This window comes from Mus caroli, unplaced genomic scaffold, assembly GCF_978045245.1.
Source record: "Mus caroli unplaced genomic scaffold, Mus_caroli_1 scaffold_3, whole genome shotgun sequence".
Lineage (NCBI taxonomy): Eukaryota > Metazoa > Chordata > Mammalia > Rodentia > Muridae > Mus > Mus caroli.
Window position 1 is genome coordinate 107,968,326 of NW_028227258.1, and position 23,363 is coordinate 107,991,688.

The window sequence follows — 23,363 nt, forward strand, 5'->3', positions numbered from 1 at the left end:
AAGGTGACATGAACGTGAGACTGCACGTTCTGTCCTGTGCGAGTCTCAGATTGGAGTGCTAGAAGAATCTAGGTGAGATCTAGCAGAAATGAGTTGGAGCTAAGTGTCAAAGGTGACTAAGAAGGCTCAAGTTCACAGATCAGAGCACTACAGAGGGGAGGATACTCACAAAGATGCCAGTATCTGCCACCGAAAAGGGTTAGACTCTGATACTGCAGAGCCTGCCTTCCTGCTACGACTCTTTCTGTGGATTCTGGGATAGTGGACATTTCCACTCCTGTTGGGGAGTCTAAATGAGTGGTAGAGGTCATCGCGCCACTCTCCTATGCTCCTCGGGGTCTTAGAAACCCAAACCCACCGAGTGCTTCTTCAGTAAACAGAATCCTTTATGTTTTTATTGCTAGGCTTCCTCACCCCTGTCATTTCTCACTTGAAGAACCATTGCAGGAGATACTTCCTAGCTCCCACAGTGGTACCTTAGGGTTAACCTCAGTTTCCTGAGCCATGTTGACCATTTAGGATGAAGTGTAGGGTCTTCACTCTCCACTCTCTCAGTTTTGGTGTCTCCAGTGACTGGTGTATAGGACAGTGTTTGATTCCAACACACTGTTGCCCACTTTGTTCCCATTGCATTGTGATTGGACTTGTTTTTATCAGTCAGTCCAATCTGCAGATGATACTCATTAGTGACTGAGGGTAAAGGCCAATCTAACGTTCTGGATAAACCAGTTGATTCCTTTTCTTTGACATACAGTAAGCATTCTGGCTACTTAAATCTTACTGAAGGGCATCAGTGACTCACATTACCCTGAGCCCAAGAATAATTAACTAATTGATGTCTTATGACCTGCTTATTTCATGAATGTCTATGGGACATTATGAATAACTGGCTGGCCTTTCGCCTTTTGAGGAGAGTAACTTTCTAAATATGAATACCTTAACACAGTTCCATGGTTATATTAGACACATTATTGCTCTGATTATCCCATTATGTCAGAAGTTTTCTCATTGAGATAAAATCCCTGCATGCTCCTATATTTCCTTAGTTCCCACCCCACAGGAGACTAACTATCGTTTTCTTAAGTTTCTCACGCAGAAACAAAGACATGAAGTCTGTGTTTGGCCTTGCTTTAAGATTGACTTCTGTTGGTTGTCATTTCAGATTCTGAAGTCTATTATATCACACAATAGTTTAAAAAATTTGAGCAACACTTAGTTTATTCAGTTTCCTTTATTGAGTACTTGTTAACAATAAAAAAAGGTATGAAGTCCTATTCCAAAGTCTAAACTCACTTTTAACTTAAACCTTGAGTTTTCTGAATTACCAACTCTGAAGTAATTCTCTTTATACCTGAAGAATGGTTTTATTGAAATGTTTGAGAGAAAACATTTGTATTGCAAGAAGCTTATGACAATCATCTTGAGGATATAAATCAAGTGTAAAAATAACAAAATTTAGCAGGGAACCCACATTGCATGAGAAATACGTAACACCACTGTTTGTAATTTGGTGGGTTTGTTTGCTTGTTGTATAACTGAACACCCCCTTTGATAGCTTAGCCTCCCGTGGAAACGTAACTGTGTGCTTTGGGTTTTTCTAGCCTCTTCTTGAGGTGGAAGGTTATTACTGTGCAAAGACTTAGCTGTATGGATCTAGTCACAATGATGTTCTTTGGTGGATTCTACTTTAATCAGAAGTTTTCTCATTGAGATAAAATCCCTGCGTGGTCCTATATTTCCTCAGTTCCCACCCCCACAGGAGACTAACTATCGTTTCTTAAGTTTCTCATGCAGAAACAAAGACATGAAGTCTGTGCTTGGACTTGCTTGGAGATTGGCTTCTGTTGGTTGTCATTTCAGATTCTGAAGTCAGTGTGGCTCTTACAATTTCCCTTAAAATCAGATCGTTGACTTAGGATTATATAAACTCTATGGTCTGGCCTCTGGGTTTTCACTGAGAACGGCCTTCCCTTGATCGTCTTCTAGACCCTGAGGAGAAGGAAATGAGAGAGGTTAGAAGAGACTAGGACAAAATCTCATGGGTAAGAAGAATGAGGTCTGTGCACACACATATCTGTCAAAAGTGACCATTGCTCCTTGTAATAAGATTTATTTAGATCATGTTGTCTGAATACTATCTTCACTTTAGGGTAAGAAAGACTGAATGCCTTAATTAAAGGTGTATTAAAATATAAAATTCATTGATTTTGAGTTTCTAGAAACTTGAAGTAGTCTTATGTGCCTATATAAATTCTTAATAAATCTTCTAATTAAAACCATATGCAACTGGCTTCTTAATGTCAACATTCTATATGCTGGGTTGGCTTAAGGTCAGATCTTCATGTACTGTATTTATGAATCTTATGAGTTTTTTTATTATTAGTGTGTAATTATCTCAAGAATTCGAGACTTTCAATTCAAAGTTTGTGAGCATTACAAAGAAAATCTTTGCTCTTTCAGTACATATATGTTTACTTACTTAAGAGAAAATTTTAGAAAATTGACATAAATGGAGGAAATTATATTGTAAACATCATATATGCAATAGAGAATTAAGTTAGATAAGTGCTTATTTAACTATTAATTGGCTTCTGTCTCAACTGTAGCGCCAGCATTTCTTTCTGACTTAACTCAGTGGTTTGATACTTTTAACCATTTATACAAGTCTATCTGCCATCCTTTTAAGATTTGTTCAACTTAAGTCAGATAATAAAGGAGAACATATACTGATGACTTCTTGACACGTATCACAGAAAACTTTGCATCAGATCTCACTAAATTTTCTGTCTGTCCAAACCCAAAACTCAACAAACTGCATTAAACTCCCCCTCTCTGTCACTTACATCATAAAACATATCTCAAGCATGCATTAATGTAGTTGATTCACCTACCTTGAACCCTTTTGTTGGCTGGTATCTTCTTTGCAGGTGTGTCTAAAATTAAAGACACATAGTTAGAAATGCTCTGGGATTCCTGGTAAAACCCGGAGGCCCTTGCCAAGTAGAAAAGTGTAAAGTATATGTAGGCATTGCTTCAATGTGTAGTTGTTTGAGTAGTAAACTTACTGATCCTTAGAATTTCACTTACTGACGAGCCATCTGCTTCTCATGCATCATAGTGAATGTTCACCAACATCCCGTGTTTTATTGTGTCTCTTGGAATCCCTTAATTGGTTTTCCTATTGCTGACATTTTGGTAAGATGTGACACTACCTTCCAAGAGAGCTACCCATATTTCAGTTATTATATGCATATATGTGCCTCTGTAAAATTTTCATTATAGACCATGAGCAATTTAGAAGTGTGCCTGTGTCCATTCCCCCTGATTCCATGGTCCATCCAATAAACCACTGACAAATTAACTAGGTATAAAAATATTAAAACTTTTCACTTTACATTTTCTTTATGTTTAGGGATGTTTTAGAAGCACATATGTCTGTGCACCACATGTGTGCCCAATGTCTGCAGAGCACAGCAGCGTAGAGCCCATCGATCTTGAGTTACAGACAGATGTGAGCTGTCATCTTGGGGCTTGATCTCAAACCTAGATCTTTGGGAAGAGCAGTCAGTGCTTTTAACCATCAAGCCATCTCTCCAGCCCCAGTGTTCTCCATTTTTCAAAGTGTTCATATGGTTTGTGTTTTTATAGTTAGAAAACAATTCTCTAATTTTAATCTAACTCCTGACGTGACTACCAAGTAAGCCTAAGATTATGCTTTATCTTCATTTTGAGGGTAACTGGGATTAAAGACTGATTGGTTCCTATGGTAGTTTCATTTTTTGGATTCCCTCCATTTTACTTTCCTTTAAAACTTTACTTGGTTTGTGCGTATCATCAATTTTCAAGAATAAAACCATTTTTCTTTATTGGTATGTTTTTCAATTTTGTACATTTGAAAAATGCTTGCACTAAGCTTAGTGCAAGATGTACAAAAGAAAGCAAATAGAAAAAAAACACTATATTTTAAAGAATTTATGAGCTTTGTTCCAGTCTTAATACATTTCCAACATGTCAATTCTCCATAAGGCATACAACTATTTGTCATAAAATGTTAGCACTATGGCTAGACACAGAAACATAGAAACCCCTTTGAGAATGGCTAATAAGAGGAAAATGTCTTTTAAAAGCCTCATTTATTTATTATGTGTATGTATGTGTGTGCATGTGTGTGAGTTTATATGCATCATGTGTATATAGTACCTGTGGAGACCAGAAAAGGATGTCAAAGCCCCTGGAACTGGAGTTAAAGGCAGTCCAGGCTGCTCTGTGGGAGCTGAGAAACAGAGCCAGTGACTCTGAGAGAGCAATGAGTGTTCTTAAGCTCAGAGCCATCTCTCCAGGACCACATCCTCCTTTTTAAGAAAAGAAAAACCCTTAGCAATAGTTTGCTAAACCTTCTAAATTGGCACTCTTGGAACCCATTCCTCATAGCTCTATAGACAGGTCAGATCCATAGAAGTAAAGAAACTGAGAACAATAGAAATTAAAATAACCCCATTAATTAAAGAGAAAACAGCATTTTTTTAAATGGACATATATCCTGGGAAGGAAAATCAGTTCTTTAATATTTAAGTTCAGTTTCAAAGAAGACTTTCAGAGTCTTTCTAATTAAAGGGGGCAAACGTACTTACCCATCATTTAATCCTACAAGGAGAAACAATATGAATAGGGACAAGCTCTAATAAATTCTCTAGAAAGCACAGCCATTCCACAAAGCTGCTGACTATGGCAAGGGTTAAAAAGAAAAACAAAGGATTCAAATTAAATTCCTCAATGTGTTCACTCTTCCTTTAAGGTCTGCTATGGTTTTATGGCAGGGAGGCACTTAGTGGGTTCTTTGCTGCATCGTCAAGAAGCCATTGGCTTCATTATGGCTGAGGTTATACCACAGGCTCCCTGCAGTCTGAAAAGAAGTCTAATACTTCCCAGATATATGTGAATATATACTTAAAATTCATTGTTGTTTGAATGAAGAATTATTTCACCAATCCAGAAGCATACTTCCAGAAATATACAAGATTTAAGATGGAAGAGAAATTATATTTTCTTAGACATAGTTATACAACTTTTAAAATTATAAACCAAAAGCCATCTGAACTGGATTTTAGGTAAACATCAGATTTCAACTGTCTTCCTTGATCCGTAACATGCTGTAAAGAACATATTTGTTGTAGATATCTATTTGCTTGTACTGTGAATAATTTTTAGTCTGATGTTTTGTTGTTAGTAAATTGAACTAAAAATGCATTTATTTAGCTGTCAATGGTCCCAATGACTTTTAAAACATTTCCTATTTTTGAATAACTATCACTGAGAGTTTGTATATTTTGAATCCTTTTTTCCTTTTGAAAGTAAGTCAATTTAATGCCACAGACAGAGAACATTCCATACTTCAAAGATTAATTTTATATGCTAAAGATTTTGTAATCCTGAGTATAGATTGTCACTCAAACAGTAAGAAGGACTACATACTCACTTGTAAGAATGTAGTTTTGGAAATGCAAGTTGCTAAAAGCACTGTTTAGCTTAACTACGCACTTACAAACTCCCAGACATGCCTGTCTTTGTTATGGGGACAGTGAATACAATTTTTTAGAAACATGAAAAGCATTTTCAAATTTAAACTTGCCTGACAGGTAGGAAAATCATTACTTTTTCATATAGTCAAAATATCTGTTCCATTTTCTGAGTCAAGGCAAAAAAAGTATTCACTGCTTCCTGGTTTACACCATAAAACTTTTTAAAGACTGTTTAAGCAGTAATGACTTTCTGGACTGACCACTTACACACACGAGTCAATTTGCCGAAGACAGCAGACGGCGCTGTCTTTTTAATCGAATGAAAGGAACAGCCTACATGTCCAGTCTTTAAAAAGCTGAAGGTCTCTTCCAGTGCCTGTTAAGGGGGTTAGTTTTCGATGTTTACTAACCTCCCTGAAGCAGTCTTTTAATCTCCTCATCTTCAAATAAGTGACCATCGCCACCTTCAATGAACTTTGTGACCTTGGAGACCTCTGAGAGGACACACGTTCACAGCAGAAATTGGGTCACACAATAAAAAGGAACTTGACACAATGCATGCTGCCACCTGCTCAGTAAGGAATCCCAGACACTTCTCAACAACTCCTAAGTTTTTAGTGTTGGTGCCTGGTACACTGTTTTCATCAGCAGTTAATCAGTATACAGGCAATGTAAGACGGCTGCCATTGCTATACCAGCAAACCATCTGCGTGGGTACCGTATCTGGCATCATCACTATTTTTGAATGACCCCTTATGCTGGTGTGGAATATGAATACTGGAGCAAGGTGGCATAAGACATGTTCTCAGTCTTCAAGCTGATGTGAGATATGGGACAGGTGGCTCAATGCCACACTTTTGCTTCTCTAGACATACTGACCTTTTTGCAAGAATTTCTGCAAGGTCTCTCCTGTTTCTCCACCTCCTGTGGAGATCCTGGTATATTTTATCTCAGGACCTAAAGGAAAGAGGGTTTTAAGCTGTGTGGGCACACGTCTGTGCTGCAACCATTCAGCTCCTCCGAGTAAGTGTAGCTGTTGGCACGATACCAATGATGGCCACGGCTGTGCTCCAGAAAAGCTTATTGCAAAATATGAGGCACAGGCTGTATTTGTGGGCTTCTTTAAATAAAGTATATAGAATATTGAATTTAGAATTTCAGGTTAAATCATCGATGTCTCACACAAAGTTTACTAAATTTGTCAGCTGTTTTAGAGAGACTCATATACATGATGCTATGTAGATGTACAGACTGTAACATGAATAGAACCCCAAAGGAATTTTCTCTTAGTATTCAGTAACTTGGGAAGCTGTAAAAGAAAGGCAGAATATCATAAAGCATGTATATGTACACAAAGTAAAAATGCATGTTTACAGACATGTCTATCAAAAGTCTTAGAGTAAGACAGGGGTAACATATTTTGTACATTTTCTTTTTGTCTTTTTTCTTTTTGTTTGCAAAAACAAAATGGGAAATGGAGAAGCTTCAATTGTCACCATGACAAAGGCTAGATTTGTGTAATGCACACATCCTAAGGTTAATATAACTTGTGCTTATAATCTGGATACAGCTCATATATGAAATTAAAAATTACCTGTAATGATTCGTTCTTCCCGGGTCTGTTTTTCAGTTATTTCAACAGGAACCCCATCTATGATTTTGGTGTACTTTTTAATGACTGGCTCTGAAAGAAGAGAAAGAATACCCCATGGGACTTACCCTCTCACAGTGTCTATACCTCCAGAGCTGGAGATTTAAATCAAGGATGTGTTTCTCATAACACGTTTGTTTAAGAGACAGCCCTAGCCATTGTTAGAACAGACTAGGAACAAATCCTGGTCAGTCTGAGTAACTCTTGTGTCTCAGCTGAGCAGGAGGGTTAACTGGCAAGCTGAGCTGTCATTGGAAAGGAAACCTTCCTAGAAAACCCAGTGCTGGTTTGTTAGGACAGTCTCTAAAAGGTTTATTGCAATTTCATTTTACTTAGGGGTGTGTGTACGTGTGTATGTGTGTGTGCATATGTGTGAATATATGCATATTTGTGTGTGTATGTATTGTGTTCATATGTGTGCATGTATATATGTATGTATATGTGTACATATGTGAATGTGTGTGCAAGTGTCTGTATGTGTGTATATTATGTGTGTGTATGTATTATGTGACTCTGTGTGTGTGTGTGTGTGTGTGTGTGTAAGCTATGGTGTACCTGTGGAGGTCACAGACAACTTAATTCTTTTCACCATTTGGGACCCAGGGATCTAACATAGGCTTGGAAGAAGATATCTTTCCCTCCTAACCCATCTCTCAACTTGTGTAAAGTTTAGATCAAGATAAAATTCACTGTTGAAAAATTCTAAATCAAAACTACTTTAAAACGTTCCAGGGATGCTGCCCCAGCATAAGAAAAAGCAGAAGGCATAAAGTACCTCCGTGGATCACTTCTGTCACCGTTTCGCCTTCTTTAATCAGCCTGAAGTCAGGATCACCTTCAATTTGGATCTTTGTCATTGCAGGTCCTGAGACATTATTTTAGGAGACAGATTAGTGCATTGAAGCAATCCCTTAAACTTTCCCAAAGAAGAAATTTATTTCCACGTTTCTTGTTATTCAGACTTCAGTGTTTCAGGTTTTATGAAACCGGTTTTAAACATTTCCTGTTGTTTTTAGGTTAGACAATATTTGGGGAACCAAAGAATTCAGTATGCTGCAGCTTCCCCACCCCCACTTTAGCATTTACAGTGATGCACGAGCAAGCCGTGCATGCACACCATCATCCCTCGTTAGTGACTATAAGGTATGATTACAGAGAATGTGTTATGTGGCTTTCTCTGGGAATCAACATTTACAGATTGGAGACGCTCAAGCGGCAACTAGTTCAAATCACACTTTGCCAGAGGACATCACGTGCCAATCTTTGCTAACATATTTTATTTAATGCTTTTTATCATTCCTGATCTTACATTATCAATGAGTATAGCACTGGACATAAAGAAATCTACTCTACTTACCTTGAAGATGCTATGTCTAAGGCCTTAGAGGAAAACTGACTTGTGTACTTACCTGGACTAGGGGAAGGATGTAAGGATCAGCATCACTAACAGTTACACATCCTTCAAATGCACAGGGGGTTGAGTTTGACTTGCAAAGTGATTTTGTTCCCAGAGAAAATCAGTTTGAATGTTAGAAAGCTTACTGCTACATTAGTTGATCAGGAATATTTTATGGAGCAGTGAGAATTATTCAGTTCAGTACATTTAACTTGTACTTCCCAATGGCTGAATGGAGTTATAATTAATCATCTTGAGAGGATTGATTTGTTTATTGAGAAATCATCAAAGTACACCATTACCCAGAACTAGGTAATAAATGATAAATAATGTAAGACATTATTGCTATATAGTAAGGTTCTTTCAACCTGTAAGTATTTCAGGCCATAGTGTTTTCTATGTGAGTCCAGTAGGAATGGTTAGCATAAAGGTATGAATAAGTTTTAACATGTGATAACAATCAAAAGGAAGTATGCCCAATGACTCAAGACAAGGAAATGAGTTAGCACTGTGACTAAGGCATTTTTTTTCTTTACAATGGACATTTCTCTGTTTTGAGATGCTGCAACATAGAAATGTGGCTTTATGGTCCTACAATGAAGAATATCTGCAGATGAGATGACCCTATCACCCTCCAGATAATTATGAGGGAGAACCCCAGGTAGACTGATGCTCAAGGATGCTCCCAACTGAAGGGGGACACACAGACCCCTGTTGACAAAGACTGGGAGGACACATGAGTTGAGTGAAGAAGTTGAATGGAAGGAGAAAAGTGTTTGGAAATGGGACCATGGCACCTACGGATGACTTTAGTTTTAGAAGCTGTGTATCAGTTATAGCAAATTTTATTGACTATGATTTAAAAACCATCCAATATTTTTGCCTAAAATTGGTTGATCACTTTTCACTAACAATCAAATATATATTGTCAGCAAAACACTTTAGATTTAATTTCTACTTAAAACCCCAATTTTTTTATTCATCAATAAATAAAAAGCAATGGAATAATTGAAATTCTTTTTTTAAGCTAAGCACAGATTCTAAAGGATGACTCAACTGTATACTCAAGAATGAATGACACCCATAGCTAGCCAGGCAGAGAATCAATGTTTTCAATGAGTTTAAGTCAGGGTTGCCTAAGGGAAGAGACACATGTATTTTGAGTTGGCATCTCATGCTACAGAATGAAAAACAAACACAAAGAAACCCAAATACCAGGATAATTAGAACAACAGAGTTCCTAAGATTCAATAAAGCATAATCTGTTCCTCTTTTGAAAGACTGAGCTGCAATTGGGACGTAACGTGAATTAAAAAAATATAGACAGAAAAAAGAAAGACTGTTTGCATCATTCTCATGGAAGAAAGATGACAGCAGATGTGTTCTCTGTGGCAAATTATCACTGCAACAAGCATGAAAGTGAACACTGGTGCCCAAGGTTGACATCAGTTAATATAATAAGTATAGAAAGACATTGACATTCGAAACATGAGAGGTATATAAAGTATGTTCAGAGATGAAACATAGGACCCAGCATTTGACCTACTAAACAACACTATTTTCTGTTTTTGTAATCTAATGTTTTAAAGGATTCATTAATTGTAATTTTTAAAGCCTTCATGAGTGTACACTTTCTATACCCTTTTAGAATTCTCACTGGAAAGGATGCCTGCATAGTTTTAAGCAATGTTCTTTCAGTGATATAAAGAGAATGTGTGATGGTGATGAAAGGGTGGAAATAAAGCTACAGAAAGTATATTTTCTGAAGGAATCTACAGCAAAAATATTCATGATTAATTTTTAAGTGATTATCTGGGTACCAGTGTTGATACAACCTCAATTAGATCAAAATAAATACAAGCAAATGTACTGAAAATATTAGGGATGCACCATCTACTTTGCTAAAAAAAATATTGCACTCCACAATCTGCAACTACACAAGCATGCCGTTTGTAGAGAAACGTTTAGCATGTTAGTTTCAAAAAGAATGTAGGTATATTCAGAGAGATGAGTTGATTACATGATATGTTTTTTTTCCAGAATGTAAGGAACCATAGAGAGTGTTGGCTTTACCTTCCGTTTTGATAATAGGCTGAAGACTGCCTTGAATGACTTTAATTTTTGGTTCCACGACTTTGGTTATAATTTTAGTTGCTGAAAACATAGAAAGTGGAGCATGAACGAAGTTTAACTAGAAACAACTCGGATAAAGTTGTCCTTTTTGGTCTCTATTGGGCGTTAATTTATCAGCTATGGCGCTAGGGTCAGGCAGTCACAGGAAATAGTCACAGCACATGAACGTCTTCTCGTATCCAGATGCTGAATCCTGCAGGTCAGAGACTTGGCTACATTCCCGAGGGGAAGACATGCTAACTAAATGCCGCATCCCATCTAGAAATCTACCACTCTCAACTGCATCACTAAGGCTCTGACTTCCCTTTGTGCTTCTTGAGAACACTGGCTGCGCAGCAACAGAAGACAAATAAACATGATTAATCTCATGCAGTTCATACTATCTTAAATTGCTTTGTCAGCTTATTTCTCAATTAAAAGGAGGATATGGGAAGAAAAAGACCCATGGAATACTCCCATGCATTTGGCACAGAAAAGAGAATATGGAAATGAATTCACAACTTGAGAGGAGGATAAATTTCAGCCAGGAAGTCATGAGCTTTTTTCAACAGATGTGAGTTGGTCAACATTTAATTTTCAGCCTTGTTATGATAATTTTAAGGTAGTTTTCCATGTAAAGGTGTTATGGTGAATGTATATCACCTCCCAAGTGAGGCTATCATGGATTTAGTTTGGATAGATGGTTTTATGTTTGTTTGTTTGTTGTTTTTATTTTATTTTTTATGTAAGAGCCAGGTCACCAGTTCTACTTAGGCCTCCTCCCTCCTAAGTAAAACCCTTAAAAAGTGATTCCAGTAGAAGGGTTGCTAACTTCAGTCACGCGTGTGACAAAGAGTCAATAGCACACTGTGGATTTCAACCAGTCTCTGCCCCTGATCTTACATGCTAAGCCGTGTCAACCTTTTGAATGGGTGTGGGCTCCTCTTTTATGAGGACTACCTTTCAACCATAGGTTATCTCTTGAAAAACTCAGACTATAAAGCCCTAAAATTTGTCAAATCTGCATGTTCAGGTCTTGATCTCATAAGTGGTTCTGCCACAGAGGACTCTGCCCCTGGAGCAACACAGAGACCTGCTGCTGTTGTTCAAGTGGAAACATCACTTTTAAGGTTTTACGTGCTAGGGAATTTGAACTTCAGTGTCATAATTGGCAGTTTTGCTTTTGTGAAGGCTTAAGTCATTTGAACAGCTCTGAAGATTTCCTGATCTTTGTCCTCTATGTAAAATCATTATGCATTTAACAACTTATAACAAAGTGTGCTCCCAATAAAAATTTAAAATGTGTGGTATTTTTGTGGGGACAAGGAAAATAAGTACCAACAGAACAGAAGAAATAATAGAGACAAATTAACAAATGATTCTGAAAATGGAATCTTTGTTTTATTCGGCCTGTACCTCTATTTGAAACAGCCAGCATAAGGATATAAATCCCAGAGCTCCTTCAGGCCTTTGAGTGGGCTGGCAAGTTACTAGATTTACATAATTTTGTAGACATAATTTATGAAATACTATAATAGTATTTTGGTTCATTATAAGCAATGTTGCCATGTGCAGCCAGTAATAGAACTGATGTAGATAAACTAAGAAGGATAAATACTACTTTCCTAAAGATTTATGGCACAGGGGAGAAGGATGGTGTCATATATATCTGATGGATGGAGGCCATGAAGACCCTTGTATTTATTATAAGATACACTTTTCCATGGCTGGAATTTAGAAAATGCTAAATTATCATGATTCTAGTGGAATCCCTTAGATAGCTCTGGGGTCTGGCACCACCACTGCAGAGGTTATATCAAGTAGAGAAGCAGACATTTTGTTTTGCTCCATACATTGGCTTTTCTCCTTTTTATGACCAGCATTAATTTTGAAGGAAAATGCTCATAATAGATAACAGGATGTTCATGATACTGAGTAGAATAATTTTCTAGTTAGAATAAAGGGGAGTAACATAACATTTTACCATATTTGACTGTTTTGGAGTAGAGCCAAAACAAAATGAAAAGAACTTCAGCTTTAAAAGCTACAGTAAAAGAAGCAGGGTAGGGTGGGGGAAGTAGGAACGAGAAACCATAATGAGGAAGCTATTTGATGATTGACAGCAGCATTTATGATTAGAGTGAAATGTCCTTTGCCATGGTTAAGAAGATGAACTTTGATCTTGATAATCTGGTACTGTAGGGGCTTAAAAAATAACTGCTTAGCAGATTTGAGGTTCCTTTGCCCAGTTTTGGCTGTGGTAATTTTTGAACCAGCATCTCATAAGAATTAGGAGAGAATGTACATAGTCCTGCAGTGACTTGAGGTACCAGAGAGGGCTGGTTCCCCAGGAGGGACCTCTCAGGTTCTCAGAGGGGAAGGAGGAGGGCGAGGGGAGGGGCTATGTGAGGCGGGGACTGGGAGGTGGTGGGCTGCAATGGTGATGTAAAGTTAATTAATTAATTAATTAATTGGAAAATTAGCACCCTCTGCACATCTTCCTATGCACAGCTCAGGCCCAGGGCAGGATAAGTGGCAGCCCTCTGCTGTGCTGCTGTGTTTGTGTACACTTATTAACATTTCCAGAAAGCTCTGGGGTGTCTTCTACTATCCTGTCCTTTTTATGCCCTTTTAATTGACTTCCCTTGGTTCTGTGGACTTGGAGGGTGTGGCTAAGCCTTTAAGGCTTCTTCTGATCTCAGGCCCTGTTTGAAGGATAATGAGTTTCAGAGAATTTGGAATCCTAGATACCAGATTATCAGCAGACTTCGTATATGCAAGGAGAAGTTATTTGCATATCATCGCCATCTGTAGCCCAAGCTGTTCATATACTTACTATAGACAGTCATGGGGATTTCTTTGAAGGTGCTGCCACGAACAAACTGAAAATAAATGTTTATGTTTAGTAGCAGAAAGTGTATTGCACACCAAGAACACTGTAATTCTAACTAAAATAAAAACAGTTAAGGTGACTCAATAGAAATGCAGTCAGATCAGGTGCCATCACAACAATCAGGCTATTACTAAGAGTTTTAAGATTATAAAGTAATTAACCAATGTTAAATATATATATATAATATCCTATATTTTTCCTATTTTCTACATTATACCAATGGTATACTAGTAATCCACTACACTAATTTCTAGTCTTTTATATTAACCCCACAATACCGTCTTGACATATTAGAAATAAAATCTAATAGCGTTCTGTACCTTGATTTGGATGTATTTTATCAGTTTGTTCAGTAATTCCAAGAGCTGATCATTTCCAACTGGAATGTCTATGGAGATAAGCACTCAGTGAGTATGGTAAGAAAATGGGTGATTAAAGAAAACAACAACAACAACAACCCCCCAAAACAACCCAAGCTCATTTTGAGCAGTCTATCAGTGTGTTTAATCTTTACAGACCTGCTGGATAGAGGAGTTTGTCCACGACGTGGATGACACCATTTGTCGTCATGATGTCAGATTCTTTGGACTTCAACTCATTCACTAGAAGCGTTTCGTTTACCTTTCAAAATAAGGGGTTGATGGTAAGGAGAAACCGTGTGTAGACCATTTAACGATCATAAGCACTTCATAAACTCCTGCTAGCAACTTACTCCTTTCAGATAGATTTTGCTTCCCTGTGTGGTCTTCAGGATATTAGTGACTCCGGGTTCGAATCCCTTTCCAATATAAACCCCTGGGGTCAGGTGATAAAGAATGATGTTCTGAAGCGCATTTTTATCCCCTGCAGAAAAGACAGATATTGGTTTAATAATGTGTTGCTTCTCTGACAATTTGATACAAGATCTAAGGAATAAAACATTACACTGTCTCCTTTTCCTCTTCTGTTTTTTTTTTCACAAGGTCAACATTTTCTCACTGATTCCAATGCCTTATCAAAACATTAGTCATTTCAATCAATTCAAACTCTGTCCATTAGTCTTGAAAATAAAACAGTTCCCCTTTATACCATACAATTGTATGTTTTCAATAAATTAGTATGACAGTAAGCAATTTGTGAATAAATATTAATGAATGGCTCTCCTCACATCCCACGTAGGATAAAGGAAACCAAAGTCAGTTAAGGAAACCACTTTGCCGTTCACTGTCCCTCACCAATCAGAATCTGCCATTCACAATCACTCACCAATCAGAATCTGCCATTCACTGCCCCTCACCAATCAGAATCTGCCATTCACGGTCACTCACCAATCAGAAGCTCCCTTTCTTCGTTAGTCATTCCCTTGAAGGCATCATTGGTTGGTGCAAACAAGGTCCAATCTCCGGGCTGTGTCAGGAGATCTTTCAAATCTGCAGCTTCAAGGAGGCTGAGGAAGATGCTAAGCACAGAGAATATGCATGTAGTTTCACATAAGAGTTAGATTTAGATTCACTTAACCATGTACAGCTCAGGGTGGAATCCACATATTATTGAAACAGCGAGAAATCACTGACACATTTTTATGTAAGTGCAATTTCCCTGTTAAAGATGTATAATGGGGAAAGGACTGAAATATATAATTTATGAATTTCTCCACCTTCGCTTTTCTTATAAAAGCATCAAAGTCACATTTTCTGTGACACAAAGCCCTTGTTTCATTTCATATTTTATTGAAAAATCTTTTTTATATTACCATGTATACAAGAATAAGAAAAATCTCAAGCAGTAAATCAGACTATTAGATTTTTTTTCTACCCACCAAATCATACTATGATACCCCAGGAACAAACCAAGTATCATTGAAACGTGTTAATTTTAAAATATTTGCATGATTTTTCAATTTAATTTTAATTTTCAACTTAATTTTTATTTAGAATGACATTAATGAGTACTGTATTCATATCATTTCAATCCCCCATCTCCCCTCTATTGCTTCCTGTGTTGCTGTCCCCACGCTTAAAATTCATGACCTCCTGTTCTTTAATTAGTCTCACACACACACACACACACACACACAGCCTAATGAGTCCATTTACTGTTGCTGATTTATGTGTGTGTTTAGGGCTGGCATGGGGTTAGATGTCCCGTTAGGGGGCTCTTCACTGGAGGAGGCTGATTCTCCTTCTCTCACCAGCCGTTAATTGCCTGTAATTCCCAATCTAGGGGTGCTGTCTTGTGAATGTTTTTGTCTTGGGTGTCAGGGTCATGTTGTGGGTGCATCATTGGAGTGAGCAATACAAGCACAGGTGGTAGGCTTACCTAAAGCGCTTGTCTTGCCGCAGCTTGTCGTGCAGGGATTTCTCTGCTGGTTGGATGATCTCTCGGAATATGTGAATGGCACCATTCCTTCCCTGCTTGCTTCCTCTCACCATGCATGAGTTTTCTATACAGATAGCCTAGCAGTGGGAGGAAAAACCAATGATGCCCCTTTGTGTGTTTGATGGGAGGTCACTAGAGTAACTAGGCCAGAGAAGGCAGTTTCTTCTCTCTTGTTTGTAATGTCTTGAACATTTGACTGTGCATTTCTCATCTGGTCCTGCCTCCAGCCCAGCCACGTTATGTATGCATCAGGCTTCTGCATTCTGTCAGTAAACTGCAGACTTTGCATAGAATTCTAATTCTGTTTTCTCCCCCATCATCCTGTTCCATGTTTAGCTACTCTTTATGCTAATATTAGCTATGAATATTCCAGAATTCAGTGAGTCATATAATATAACATTCATTAAATTTTCTTGACTGTAAGAACAATCAATTATATGTCCAATCCTTAATTTAATTCCACTTTTAAAAACTTGATGTATGCCTATGCTTTATTTAATATGTGCACATGTATAATTTAATGATTTCAGATGTCTAATATAAAGTATAATAAAGTACATGTATATATCACTGTATTCATATGTATAATTCAATGTGTATATATGTGTTGTTTAATATATATATGTATAATTTAATATATGTGCACATATAATTAGAAGTGAAGCTCACTTTCTGAATTATTTGAAACATGTGCCTTGCCATCCTGAAGCCTTAGTAAAGAGCTAGCTACCACCTATCATTTCCATTTCTAGGCAATGCTTCCCTCCCCATGAAGCCTTTTAACTGCATCCATGTGGAGACAGGGTGGGGTATGTGGAGCAGTCAGAGTGTGGATGGGAGGGGTGGGGAATGGAATATGGAGTGTAAAAAACGAATTACAAATAAAATTAATTTTTTAAAAACATCCGTCCTATAAAGTACAAAGTATTCTATGAGGCAAATGCTTACGCTATGGGGAATCTTCTGGGATATAAATGAGTATTTCAAAACATAGTTTCTTGTTAACTGGAACAAGTGCTAGTTATCTGCGATTCACAGCACATTGGTACTCTCTCCTAAGTTCCTTCTGCTGAGATGTCTTTATCTCTGATCATATGGACAGTTAATTTTACAATTGCATTTGCATGTGTGTGAGGAATATTCTTTATTTATTTATTTATTTATTTATTTTTGTTTTTTTTTTTTTCGAGACAGGGTTTCTCTGTATAGCTCTGGCTGTCCTGGAACTCACTTTGTAGACCAGGCTGGCCTCGAACTCAGAAATCCGCCTGCCTCTGCCTCCCGAGTGAGGAATATTCTTAGTGACAATTCTTTGACCAGCATATGCCATGTGACTCTCAGACCACTGTAGATGGATGCTAGATTCGAGTCTGATTCACCTACCGTCCGATACACAAAGACACGGAGTTGTTTGCCTCCAATGGTTTCCAGTATCTGTCCATTGTAGAGGTCGCTAAGGCCAACTTTTACTTTCAATATGTGATTTTGCAGAATTAGCTTAAGAAGGCGTTGGTCCATGCTCAGAGTGTCATCTGTGAATCAATTCATTAGGGAGGAACATTATCACCTCAGAGAGCATGGCAGGGAAAAGAAACTTGGATGTCTCTAATGCTGTTCAAGCAAGTGTACCCCTCACTCACATCATAAAAGAGTCAGTTAGACACCCAAAGCCAACATGGCCATCTGTCAGTACACATTGACCTATCACCCCACCCTTATTGGCAAACAATAACTTCATCTACATAGGGACCATTTAGTTTCATGGTGGTCATTGGCAAAATCTAAACCTTTATAGTGTACCAATATTTTTCTGGCAGGTGTCCATTTGTCACATGGGTGACTGTTGATGAGTCACATGTAAGTTCATGCTTACTACTGGCTAAGGGATCAAAGCACACAGACTCTGAATGTGTCATAGAGCCAGAACACATGCTCATTATCATTCTAAGGGGAATACTGTATTTCTAGAAGTTCTAATCTCTCTAATGAATCATTTTATATATTACAACTTAGTATTTAAAAACATTAAAAATTTGACTTTTGTTCACTAAACATATCCTCCTCATATCCCTGTGAAATAAGGTTTTAGAACCAGATCTCAGCATATACCCTAAATATTGTCAGTGAGTACCAATAACTAGATGACACAAACATACTTCACATCATGATCCCAAGTAACAGTCTCTTGACTTTCTACATTTATAACTTGACACTGGTATATTCTAGATTGCCAAATCTAATCAACATTTTCTAAAACATCTATTATTTCTTGTTGAGAATAATCAAGGGGAAAGAAAGGAAGAAGGGAGTGAGTGGGAACAGAACCCAGCACGTACCAGAGAACGCATTGTTCACAGGTGCTAATAAAGTGTACTCTCCATCTGGCTTCAGAGACGAGGCCAAGCCTAATTGGGCTACCAGGTCGGTGAAAGTGGTTTGCTGTTTTCCAGCCAGCTCAATAACTTGTTTGGCTGTAAAATAAACAGTTCCCATCTCAACAATGTCTTCATTGTTACGATCCCTATCCCAGGGTTCATAAATCAGTGCATGGCTCTTTTCTACTCTTGTAAGCTATTTACTTGAGTGTCAATCCAGTAAACCCCCCACCACCCTTCCTTATTATGAAGGTTCTAGTTTCCACGTGAGGGGTTTGATCAGTTCAAATCACTTTGGAGGCAGTTTTTTTCTCTGTCGTCCTAGTGTAGTTTTCTTGAACATTACTCAACTTTCAGCCCGTTCTACATTGTGAGTGGCAAATCCTTTCTTTTACTGAATGTTTACCATCAGTATGTCATCTTTCTGTTGCCAAGTAATACACTAGCAGTGTGAAAAACCCTTTATAAATACTAGATGCTGGGCCAAGGTCCTGCATGGGCTGTGCATGGTTGCCCAGGCTTTGGAGTTAGCACTCAGTGAGCACACAGACAGTTTGCTGTTTGTTCTTTGGGCTATGCATTTGATCTTCATGGATTTGTTCTCCAGATAACCTTAACTGGTAAGGGGAATGGTGGCTGGGCTCTGCTCACCAGAATCAGGAATGAGGACTTCATCAATCAGGTGGATGACACCATTCTTAGTCACAATGTCTTTCTTGTTCACCATCTTGATTCCATTGATGGAGATACTGTCGCCTTCACACCCTATTTCAATAGTGTTTCCTTCCATGGTCTCAAACACGGCTCCTCCCGTGATGGCCTCGGAGCACTGGAGGGTATTTAGGATGTGGTACTTCATGAGAGCTGGGGAGAGAAAGGGGTGGAAAAAAATCAAACTTCAGGTCAAGGGAAATACCGTTTTATCCTTAAATTGTGCATTTCATTGTAGAACTAAGTTCACCAAGGAAATATGACACAGATGTAAGTATATTAAAATCTTAACTTTGCATGTTCTAGGAATGTGGGTGTTTTAAATCAATGCTTGAACAGAAACAGTTTAGCTTGGAAGAAAGAAAGGAAAGAGAATATTAACTCTCCAAATTATTCTTTGCAACATCAGGAGGAAAAAAAAAAAGGAATGAAAAGAGAAAAAGGAGAAGCCTTGAAGCCTTTAAGCAGTTTGTGAAATTACCCGTTAGTCATGACTCTTATAAAACACTCAAATAGAATGTTGCATTAACTACTTCCAAAAGACTGTTCATGATTGAGAATATAGTTTTAGAACCTGAGGGCAAGGCAGGCCATTTTCCCCAGACAACATTAGAAAATGCAGACAGTTTCATGAAAAGCACCTGGGGGAATCTATCTGACCCTTGATATTATATCGAGGCTTACATCTTCAACGCTTGTTGGCTTAATTTGGAGATTGAGTGTATAAAATTAGTTAGCACAAGGCAAAGACTATTTGGCTGTTGAAAGGGAGGTTGGAAAAGATCCAAGTACATTTGAGAATCGATATGTAGTGGCTAAAAGAACCATATAACTTTCTCAGTTCAGCATAAAATTAGAGCTGAAAAGTATTGTATAATATGCATTCCATATTAAAATCACTCCCCAAATTACTCTCCCACACTTGATTAATTTTCCTTTTTGATTTTAAAAAAGATTTATTTATTTTGTTTTATAAGTGTGAGTGTTTTCCTGAATGTATGTTCACACACCACATACATGCCCGGTGCCTACAGAAGCTAGAAGAGAGAATCCTATTTTCTGGAATCCTCCGGTGTGCTGGGAATTGATTGTAGGTCCTCTCTAGGAGCAACCAGCAGTCTTAAGTGCTGAGCCATCCCCCTGGCTCGTTATACCCTTTCATCACATCTGTAACGGATTTGCTTGGAAACAACACAAATGACTGCAGCCTCACAGCTGTTTTTATTAACAGTGATACTTGCCTATTCTTCCAATCCTTTGCATGATGTTTTCTAGAGCACCTCACATTAAATGCTTTTGGTCTTTCCTATCACAGCTCTCATCATTGGCAATGACTGGTCTTTTTCCATTGCCTCCATCCTAAGTCTCTGGGATTAATTCTGGGAGAGGAAGACATTTTCTTACCTTCAGAAGCCACTTTGTCTCCCATGATCCTTTCTAGGACACCTCGTGGCAGTTTCTCGAAAGCTTCATTGGTGGGAGCAAAGAGCGTGAAGTGACCATCTCTTCCAAGGGACTCCAAGAGGTCAGAGGTGATGGCAGCTGCCTGAAACACAGAGGACTTTTAGAGGATGGCATGGCAAATCCAAAGGAAACTTGCCACACACTTGGCCTAGTGTGTCAGGAGGGAGTTCACAGCTTCACCAGAGACATCTGCTCTTGTTAGATGGTTAAAATAATACTTTTTGGCCCAACTAATTCTCCTCAAACTATTGGCTAGAATGGAAAGTCTGCCAGTGTTTATCCGCCTGTAGCAAAATCCAACAACATGCATAGTCATTGAACCAACATGTTCTAAAGATTCCAATCATAGTGTAACCACACAAAGAGCCTTTCTTTATCAATCATGTTCAAACATGTATTATTACTATATGTGGGATGGTCTCTCGTTTGTGAAATAGAAATGGTTATTTCATTGACTATATTGGTACAGTTTGCCAGATCTGTTGATTGGCATTTTCTGACAGTCTACAGATCTTGTCAGGGGGAGGAAGCGTTTCAGTGACTCATAGGATTCTGCCACAGTTCTTACTCTAAATGATGAAAGGTCATCTTCTGCTTCAAGGAAGTCTTGGATGGAGGTACCAATTTGTGTCAGGACACGGTCAATGACATGGACGACACCATTTGTGGCAATCTGGTTCCCATGGATGACTCGAGCACAGTTCACAGTGACAACCTGCAATCATGTGAAAGAAGTCAGATCTAGTCATTGACTGCTAAGACAGGAAGGCGATTTCCACCTTCCCATTTGTACTAGTAGGTGTGGTGTAAGGCATTACATGCTGAGTGCCTATGCTGGGGATCTAGTAGGTATAATGTAAGAAGTCTGCATGCTGAGTGCTGATGCTTGAACATTGCTAAGGCTTGAACATTGTTGAAGAGAAAACAGAACTGTTTAGAACACCAGTCAATCCAAAGCATTTCTGGAAATCCAAACAATTTTCTTCATTTGAGTTATTTATTTTTACTTTTATTCTTTAATAGAAACAGTTGCAGACTATCTCTGATGTAGACCAGAGTATTGTGTAAAGAACTCAAATTAGCTCTGAAATGAATTCTGAGAGAGGAATGAAAATCACCGTTGCAAAACTGTCATGAGGTCTTAGTACTGCCTCCTCTCTGGAACTTTATTTTCATCTCTGGAAATTTTAATGTCGAACAAAAAAAAACCCCTGAGGCCCTACTGGCAACTTGCCATAGTCTTACTAATACAAAGACACAAGAAGCTCAAGGAGCATGCTATGCAGAGAACGACTAGAGGGCAGCCATCAATCACCCTGCTGATGGTACACTTCACTGTCTGTAAGAACCTGCTTGACACACATTGCCCCTGACTGCCAATCAGTCCGTCTTTAAGAGGAATCAGTTGGATTGAAATTTTACATGGCCAGGGTATTTTTCTTCTTCATCATAATACAAGCATTGACCTCACCTGGGCAAACATTATATCCTTCCTGTGAACAATTTCTGCTCAAGGGAGCAGATAAATTAAAAAAAAAAAGACTCAGAAATAGAAATTTTATAAATGAATGAATAAATAAATAGATAAGTCCTTACCCCATTGGGATAATGGTTAATAAAAAGCCCCAGATTGTTGTACATTGAAGGAATAACCATGCCGTGTTTCAGGTCCTTGGTTAACATTCTCTTATTAACCATGTGGCTGTGTAAAGCATTCAGTAGCTCAACATTGACATTGTTCTCCAGTCCTCTGCGAATGTCCTAGGAAGAATGGAATAAGAGTTAATCTGCTGTGGTTTGCGATTGAAGTCTTCTCTATGACATATTTTCACTTGTGTGTGATTGAAGTCTTCTCTATTTTCACTTGTGTGTGTGCACATGTCTGTGTACACCATGTGGGTGAGAGTGTGTGGAGGAGGCCTGCACCTGTTCCAGGTGGGTGTGAGCTGCTAACGTGGGTGCTGGGAACCAAACTTGGCTCCTTTGCAAGCATTCCTAACTGTTGGGTCAGCTCTCCAAACTCCTGTTTCTACTCTTTTGTGACCTTCCTGTTAGTTACATCATCACTTGTTCGTAGAAAACTGACAAAGATAAGAGGATTATATTATTTCAATTGACTGAGGAATGTTGGAATTCCATGGTGTCAGTGAAGGGTTCCAAATCTGATAGAATGCTTGGATAATTTTAGGGCCAAAAAAAAAAAACCATTTTAAATATATTTATGAAGAGGCAATCTTCCTTTATGTAGCCATATCGTATGTGGAAGAAGTAGTAGTAATGTGCAGATTGGAATTACTGGGCTTCCTAGGGAAACCAGTACCAATCCACAGCTTTCATAGTTGCATACACTAAGGCAAGAGGCAAAGTTTTTAAGGTGTGGGCAATGGGCAGGCTGCAGTTCCGGGAGGAAATATCTAACTTTTACCACTAAGGTGAGGATGCCCAGGTGTGGTCTGAAGGAACCTTGAGGGGCTGAGGTGCAGAGCAGACAAGGGTCCACGACTCAGCATGAACACAGCAAAGCTACAGGACACTGTGCCTCAGAGGCTTCGCTGAGCCACCCTTGACATTGTGAGTTCATCTCCACATGAGCGTAGTGTAGAAACGCATTTCTCTACTAGTTATGTAAAGCTGGAAATTAAGGGATCCTTCCTTCATAGGTTACTCTGTCATGAATTAGTCTGTTCATAAAATCAAATATTGTTTATAACACTTGGTTTAAATATACATAGATAGATATCTACTATTCTGACAATCTTGGAACAGCAATCTATGTGGCAGGTGGCATGTATGTATAAATAAGTAAGTATAAACTATTATAGCTTCTCATTTAATGCAACTATGTTTATAGCTATGTTATTTACAAACTATAATAAAATATAGC

At 38.2% G+C, this 23,363-nt stretch overlaps 1 protein-coding gene across 6 annotated transcripts in view; it reads right to left on the reverse strand.

The window, feature by feature from the left end:
• Positions 1-1,216: 1,216 nt before the first annotated feature.
• The window catches only part of Postn (periostin), a 29,035-nt gene continuing 6,888 nt past the window's right edge, over positions 1,217-23,363 (reverse strand). The window contains exons 5-23 of one of the 6 annotated variants that reach the window (XM_021157324.3): positions 22,076-22,240; positions 21,048-21,194; positions 20,420-20,561; positions 18,956-19,168; positions 18,266-18,400; positions 17,313-17,461; positions 15,870-16,006; positions 14,879-15,009; positions 14,284-14,414; positions 14,090-14,192; positions 13,892-13,959; positions 13,515-13,560; positions 10,640-10,720; positions 7,946-8,035; positions 7,114-7,203; positions 6,399-6,476; positions 5,930-6,013; positions 2,892-2,933; positions 1,217-1,989 (exon numbers count right to left, since the gene is read on the reverse strand). In XM_021157324.3, coding sequence (XP_021012983.1) covers positions 1,952-1,989; positions 2,892-2,933; positions 5,930-6,013; positions 6,399-6,476; positions 7,114-7,203; positions 7,946-8,035; positions 10,640-10,720; positions 13,515-13,560; positions 13,892-13,959; positions 14,090-14,192; positions 14,284-14,414; positions 14,879-15,009; positions 15,870-16,006; positions 17,313-17,461; positions 18,266-18,400; positions 18,956-19,168; positions 20,420-20,561; positions 21,048-21,194; positions 22,076-22,240 — 2,070 coding nt within the window. In that variant the 3' untranslated portion in view covers positions 1,217-1,951. The remainder of the gene's footprint in view (positions 1,990-2,891; positions 2,934-5,929; positions 6,014-6,398; positions 6,477-7,113; positions 7,204-7,945; positions 8,036-10,639; positions 10,721-13,514; positions 13,561-13,891; positions 13,960-14,089; positions 14,193-14,283; positions 14,415-14,878; positions 15,010-15,869; positions 16,007-17,312; positions 17,462-18,265; positions 18,401-18,955; positions 19,169-20,419; positions 20,562-21,047; positions 21,195-22,075; positions 22,241-23,363) is intronic. The other 5 variants (XM_021157325.2, XM_021157326.2, XM_021157328.2 and 2 more) reach the window with 5 other exon arrangements.